The following is a 7,702-nucleotide window of genomic DNA, read 5'->3' on the forward strand; positions in this document are numbered from 1 at the left end:
GCTTCCCAAAGGAGAGATTTTCTGTTCTTCCTCTTCTCAGTCACCTTCTATTGGGGAAACTTTCTGAAGCAAGACAAGGGTGATTTTCAAAGGGACAAAGGAAAATTTGCACCCAACTCCTATTGCTAGTTGAGCACCTGGAGTAAGATTCTGCTTACACATGTCAATGGTAAAACTCTGAATTCAGTGGAGCTGGGATTTCACCCCCATCTCCCTCCCTCTGTACCTTTGAAAATATCCACTGCCAAATCAAGGAGGAAACAAATAATTTCTTCCCATTCCACTTCCAGCATTTCTGTCATAGAAATTGATACATTCATAGCCTTTAAGGGCAGAAAGGCGCATTCAATCATGTAATCTGTTCTCCTGTACAGGACACATCACAGAAGCGCACACAGTTACACCTGTATTGACCACAATAACTTGTTTGACTGAGGGCAGGTCTATACTACTGCTTAAGTTGATCTAATTTATGTCACTTGGGGGTGTGAAAAAGACTCCCCCTGAGTGACGCAAGTTACAGCAACCTAAGTGCTATCCGTCCCAGCACTATGTCAGTGGGAGATGCTCTCCTGATGACATTGCTTCCATCTCTTGCAGAGGTGGAGTAATTATGCTGGGGGGAGAGCACTCTCCCATCGATATAGAGCATCTTCGCCAGACGTGCAGCTGTGCCGATGTAGTGCTTCTAGTGTAGACCTGCCCTAAATCAAAATATCCCAGAAAGGCATGTGGTCAAGACTTGAAAACAGCGAGTGAGAGAGAGAATCCACCACTTCTCATGGTAGTTTTTTCCAATGTTAAAAATAGAGGTCTTATTTCTCATTTGAATTTGTCTGGCTTCAACTTCCAGCCCTTGGTTCTTCTTCTGCCTTTCTCCACTAGATTCAGAAACACTCTGCCATCTGGTATTTTCTCCCCAGGAAGGTACTTGTATATCATGAACAAGTCAACTCCTAATCTTCCTTGTAATAAATTCAATAGATTGAGTATCTTATGTCACATTATAAGGCATCTACCCATTTCTAAAATCTACTCTACAAGGCCTGGATTGTTTTTTGTGTAATGTACAATGGCCTGTGAAGTGGGGTGCTGATCTCCGTTGGGGTCTTTAAGCATTGCTACAACAATACAAGGTGTGGTAAGAAGCAGACCAGGGTAGGGTAGTGGAGGCCAGGTAACCAATAGAACAGGATGTGCCCATTTCTTAGCAATTCAGTAGAAGAGATAAGCCAGGACAGTCTTTCACCAAAAGCAAGCAGAACTAGACTCTAAGAATATCCATTTAATTCTTCTATTGATTGGGTGTCTATACAGTGACCAGAACAGTGACCAGAATAGTAGGTGTTGACTGGCTTCTTTTTCCAGAGGAAGTTACCTTGGATACATTGGTTCCAAAGTGCAGCATCTTACATAGCACTCATGACACACCTAAGCCCATTGTAAGGTTGGAACGAAATCAAAGATATTCACTTTACTCTTGCATCTTTCGATTTTAATTTTTTCAGGCCCGATTCGGATGCTTAAAACATACCCTGTCACAAGCATCCTTCAGGGCCTGTTTGACTTGTTCGTTCCTGAGAGCATAGATGTAGGGATTAAACAGCTGGGTGACCACCGTGTAAAGAAAGGACACAACATTGTCAAAGTCCCACCCACCGCGCTGACCTGGTCGGATGTACCTGAAAATGGAGCTACTGTACAATATCACCACAACCGTGAGGTGAGCGGAGCAGGTGGAAAAGGCCTTTTTCCTGCCCGTGGAGGATGGGATGCGCATGACAGTGGAGATGATACAGCCATAGGAGATGATGGTGACCGTCAACGTGCTGATCAGCGTAAGTACAGCTGTCACCAGGACCACTACTTCAATGATCCCTGTGTCTGTGCAGGAGAGTTGGAGCAACGGGGCTGTATCACAGTAGAAGTGGTTTATGATGTTGAAGCCACAGAACGGCAAGCGGACAAAGAGAATGGTGGTAGGAAGCACCAGTAGGAAACTCACCAGCCAGCAGCCAAGCACTAAGTAGAGGCAGACCCTGTTGCTCATTACAGTGATGTAATGTAGCGGGTTGCAGATAGCCACGTAACGGTCAAAGGACATTACAGCCAGGTGGAAAAACGTAGAGGAGCCCAGGAAGAAGAAGAAAAATGACTGAAGTAAACAAGTGGGGCGAGAAATGGCTTTCCTCCCTGTCAGGAGGCTGTAGAGGAACCGGGGGATGATGACGAGGGTGAAGCATGTTTCCAAGAAGGAGAAGTTCCTGAGGAAGAAATACATGGGCGTTTGGAGGCGATGGTCCACCAGGGTGATGGTGACAATGATGATGTTTCCCATCAGGATCAAGAGGAAGGTCGCTAATAGAACTAGGAATATGACGACGTTCAAATGATTGTCGTTGGTTAGTCCAGAGAGGATGAATTCCACCACTGCAGTGCGGTTTGGCATTTATGGTTCATCTTGAAGCAAATAAACAAGACATATTACTTTAAAAAACAACAGAACAAAAATGACAGGTTTTTTTGTTTTGTTTTTGTTTTGCAGAACAGATAGCAGAATAAATCAGACAAATACTGTCAATGGGAACTCAGAACGTGAGCGAGATGAATGGGGATAGATAGCTCAGTATTTCTCACTGCATCCTGCAGAGTAGAACAAGTATGTTGCCTGGGGCTTTCTGCTAAAATGATGGGCAGTGAAATAGAAAGCAGAGATGACACTTAGGGCACCTTCATTAGGTTTAGTAGTTAACATCCCCTCCAGGTGAAGGGCAGTGATTCACACTTCTCTCTGCAGCCTCAGGCAGATGTAGCTGCATCACTATATATTGGTTACAAATACAGTGCATGCCCCCGTCTTCACGCTCTTCCTCCCTGGAACCCACCACCTTTTGACTTTGAATACTGGCATAATTTGAATGTCTACATTTTTGATCATTCAGGTCATCCGGTTTATACCATGTTCCAGAAGCTCCAAAAATCTATGGAGAAGCTCTTCTTGAATTGAGTATGCTTGGGATTAATGCTGCTAAAACTCTGATGCCTGTGCAGAGGTCCTTATGGAGTAGGAGATGTACAGAGATGAGGACACAAATATTTGTAGAGAGGAAGAGCTGCTCTCCGCATCTCAAAGAGATCCCTGTCTCTTTTCAGGTTTGGTTCCCCAACCTTCTCCACTCCCAATGTTCTAATCTTTTTAACCATAGTTCTCCATGACTTTTAATTCACAGCACAAGGTGGTCCCCTACCCCTGAGGACTACCCATTTTGGAACAAGGTTTATGCAGCTGTGGTTTGTGGGATGTTTTTGGGGTCGGGTTTGGACATCAGGACATCTGCCGTAACTTGTGCCCCAAACTAAATAAGTTTAATTTTCCTTAATTATATATTTCCCTTTAAGAGGATTCCTAGCAGAATGTTAACTGCATTCTCTAATGAAGAACTAATCTTGTGCTTTGACCTCAGTTTACCAATAAATTTCTCAGTGTCAACATCTGCTTCATCCCTTATCCCAACCAATCTGTTTATCCCACCCACAGATCTGTGCCACGTTGTGCACTAACGTTAAAAGCTGTCTAGGCACAGAATCCATCTCCATCTAGCACATTGGTGGCTCCAATATGGTCCCACAAAATAAACCATAAACTATAACAATGATAACAACACCCACCAAGTTCTTCAATTCATTGTCGCTCTAAACTCCCACTCCAGCAGCCGTGCCTCGCGCATCCTCGCTCAGACGCTGTGATGTTGGAGACCTCTGGAATACATGGAGCAGGAACTGAAGAAGCTCACAAATCTTGCAGCTACAGAACTGATATGCTCCAAATTAGGTCTGTGGTCCAACAAAACATGGGGACAGGCTTGGGCATTTGCTCCTGTGACAAATAGCCCCTCATTTTTTAAGGGTTGTGGTGCATGGAATTCTTCTCCTTCACCACTGGCTGCGACCCCTGAGACCAATTAGCTAATGAGCTTTGCTGAGAAAACACTTCTGATCCTTTCTTCTGAACGTTTGGGGACACACTTGTTTGCTTGCTATGGGCAAGCCAATGAACTCTGTCACCATTTGCAGATTCACTCATTTTCATGGCACAGCAGGGAATGGAGATAGAAAACGTGACTATAGTATAATGCCCTTCTGAGAGATTGGCCCAGGTTTATAAAGGTATTTAGGTGTCTATTGGGATTTTCAAAATCACATAGATCCCTAAAACTCACTGATTTGAATGGGTTTTAGTGACCTAGGTGCTTTTGAAAATCCCCAAATACCTTTAAAAATCTGGCCCTCAGGATGCAAAATCCCATTGACAGTCAATTGGGTTTAGGTTTCCAGATTTTTAAAGGTATTTAGATGTTGACACTCAATGGGATTCAAAATCCCCTTTGAAAATGAGATTTAGGCTCCTGAATCAGTTAGGCATTGCAAGGCTGAGAGCAGCAATACCTAAATACCTGGGTCCAAATGCCTAAATCACTTTCTTAAAATGAAATGTAGACTCCTAAAGCAATTAGGCATTGTGACTCTGAGCACAGCAACACCTTACAAACTGTTATGAGCTGAGTGAAACCTTTGTTGTGGGTTGAAGTAAAACCTCATTTGAACTGAACACGCTCTTCAGTTAAGATAGTTGTAAGAGACATTGGAAAGGGCCACATCTGAAATAAGTCCTAAAAATCTGCCCAGAAACTAGCACTATATGGGTGGAGGGCTTGATTGAGTATTATTTTGGGTAAGTGTGTGAGGAAGGCTGTCAAGGCTGTATCCCCACTTTGAACTTTAGGGTACAAATGTAGGGGCCTGCATGAAAACTTCTAAGCTTAACTACCAGCTTAGTTCTGGTCCGCTGCCACCATCCCAAAGCTAATTCCCTTTCCTGGGTAGCCTGGAGAGACCTTCACCAATTCCCTGGTGAATACAGATCCAAACTCCTTGGATCTTAAATAAGGAGAAATTGACCCTTCCCCCCTCCTTCCTTTCACCAACTCCTGGTGAATACAGATCCAAACCCCCTTTGGATCTTAAAACAAGGAGAAATCAATCAGGTTCTTAAAAAGAAGGCTTTTAATTAAAGAAAAAGGTAAAAATCATCTCTGTAAAATCAGTATGGAAAATAACTTTACAGGGTAATCAAACTTAAAGAGCTTAGTGGACTCCCCTCTGTCTTAGGTTCAGAGTGTAGCAAACAAAGATAAGCACTCTAGTAAAAGGTACATTTACAAGCTGAGAAAAACAAAGTAAATCTAAGACGCCTTGCCTGGCTTTTACTTACAATTTTGAAATAAGAGAGACTTGTTTAGAAAGATGGGGAGAACCTGGATTGATGTCTGGTCCCTCTCAGTCCCAAGAGCGAACAACCCCTTAAACAAAGGACACACACAAAAACCTTTCCCCCCCCAAGATTTGAAAGTATCTTGTCCCCTTATTGGTCCTTGGGGTCAGGTGTCAGCCAGGTTACCCGAGCTTCTTAACCCTTTACAGGTAAAAGGATTTGGAGTCTCTGGCTAGGAGGGATTCCATAGCACTGTACACAGGAGAGCTGTCACCCTTCCCTTTATAGTTATGACACGCCCCCCAAATCACAGATAGTGTTGGACGTCCGGTTCCACACTGGCTGTGATTTCTTCCTGGAGCTTTAGGAGAAAACAGAGTTAATAAAACACATGTACCTTTAGACATACTACTGATTATATAAAAACTAACAATATGTTTTATTTTAAGAACAATTGTTAACCAGTTAACTCTGGGAAACTTTCCCGGGAGAGTGCATCAGCCACTTTGTTAGAAGCTCCCGAAATGTGTTGTATTTCAAAATCAAAATCTTGGAGAGCTAAACTCCACCGAAGAAGTTTTTTGTTATTTCCCTTGGCGGTATGAAGCCACTGTAGCGCAGCATGGTCTGTTTGTAGTTGGAAACGCCGTCCCCAAACATATGGGCGTAACTTTTCCAGCGCGTACACAATGGCGTAGCATTCCTTTTCGCTGATTGACCAGTGGCTTTTCCTCTCAGACAGTTTCTTGCTGAGAAACACGACAGGATGGAATTCTTGATCCGGTCCTTCCTGCATTAAAACTGCTCCCACGCCTCGCTCGGAAGCATCTGTGGTTACTAGGAACGGTTTGTCAAAGTCTGGGGCCCTTAGCACAGGGTCAGACATGAGTGTTGCCTTAAGCTGGTTAAAGGCCTTTTGACACTTATCAGTTCACTGAACTGCATTTGGCTGTTTCTTTCTGGTTAGGTCTGTCAGCGGGGCGGCGATTTGGCTGTAATGTGGTACAAATCGCCTATAATATCCGGCCAAGCCTAAGAAGGATTGGACCTGTTTTTTTGACTTTGGAACCGGCCACTTTTGGATAGCATCCACTTTGGCCTGTAGGGGATTTATAGTTCCTTGACCCACCTGGTGCCCCAGGTATGTCACTCTGTTTTGGCCTATTTGACACTTTTTAGCCTTAACAGTTACTCCTGCCTGCCGGATGCGCTCGAAGACTTTTTTTCAGGTGCTCCAGGTGTTCTGTCCATGAATCAGAAAAAATGGCCCCATCATCGAGATAGGCAACGGCAGATTCTCCCAATCCCGCCAAGAGACCATCTACAAGTCTTTGGAAGGTGGCGGGTGCATTTCGCAACCCGAAAGGGAGTACATTGAATTCATACACCCCTGCCTGGGTGACGAAGGCGGACCTTTCCTTAGCGGGTTCATCTAGTGGTACTTGCCAGTACCCCTTGGTTAAGTCTAAAGTAGAGATGAATTGGGCATGTCCCAATTTCTCCAATAGCTCATCTGTGCGTGGCATTGGATAGTTGTCAGGACGAGTTACAGCATTTAGCTTACGGTAGTCCACGCAAAAGCGTATTTCCCCATCTGGTTTGGGAACTAGAACCACTGGAGATGCCCATGCACTGCTAGAGGGGCGGATTATACCCATCTGTAGCATGTCCTGGATCTCCCTTTGTATAGCCGCTTGGGCATGAGGTGAGTCCCGGTAGGGTGGGGTTCTAAATGGGTGAGCATTACCTGTGTCAATGGAGTGGTATGCCCGTTCGGTCCGTCCTGGAGTGGCTGAGAAAATCGGTGCAAAGCTTGTGCACAGCTCCTTTATCTGCTGTCGCTGCAGACGCCCCAGGGTCGTGGAGAGGTTCACCTCTTCCATGCCACCATTCCTTTTTCCTTCATAGTAGACACCTGCAGGCCACTCCGCGTCATCAGTTTCCTGGGCTGTAAACTGGCAAACGTTTAATTCTCTAGAATAAAAGGGCTTAAGAGAATTAACATGGTATACCTTAGGCTTTATGTTGGAGGTGGGGGAGGCTATGAGATAGTTAACAGCTCCTAGGCGCTCCTGGACCGTGAATGGTCCTTCCCACGACGCTTCCATTTTATGGGCCTGGAGCGCCTTTAAGACCATGACTTGGTCTCCTACTTTGAAGGACCGTTCTCTGGAATGTTTATCATACCAGGCCTTTTGCTCTTCCTGAGCATCCTTTAGGTTTTCTTTAGCAAGGGCTAAAGAGTGTCGGAGGGTGTTTTGTAGGTTGCTTACAAAGTCTAGAATGTTAGTTCCTGGAGACGGCGTAAACCCCTCCCATTGCTGCTTCACCAACTGTAATGGCCCCTTAACCTCGCGGCCATACACAAGTTCAAATGGTGAAAACCCTAAACTGGGATGTGGTACAGCCCTGTAGGCAAAAAGCAACTGC

At 44.7% G+C, this 7,702-nt stretch overlaps 1 protein-coding gene across 1 annotated transcript; it reads right to left on the reverse strand.

Annotated features, from left to right (window-relative positions):
* Window positions 1–1,469: 1,469 nt before the first annotated feature.
* Window positions 1,470–2,449, reverse strand: LOC135886658 (olfactory receptor 6C4-like). Its single transcript, XM_065414439.1, has 2 exons — window positions 1,543–2,449; window positions 1,470–1,477 (listed from the first exon to the last, which is right to left on the reverse strand). Exons 1-2 carry the CDS (start codon window positions 2,447–2,449, stop codon window positions 1,470–1,472), a joined length of 915 nt encoding a protein of 304 aa, XP_065270511.1.
* Window positions 2,450–7,702: the final 5,253 nt, after the last annotated feature.

The sequence above is a fragment of the Emys orbicularis genome, chromosome 12 (genome assembly GCF_028017835.1).
Source record: "Emys orbicularis isolate rEmyOrb1 chromosome 12, rEmyOrb1.hap1, whole genome shotgun sequence".
In the NCBI taxonomy this organism is placed as follows: domain Eukaryota; kingdom Metazoa; phylum Chordata; order Testudines; family Emydidae; genus Emys; species Emys orbicularis.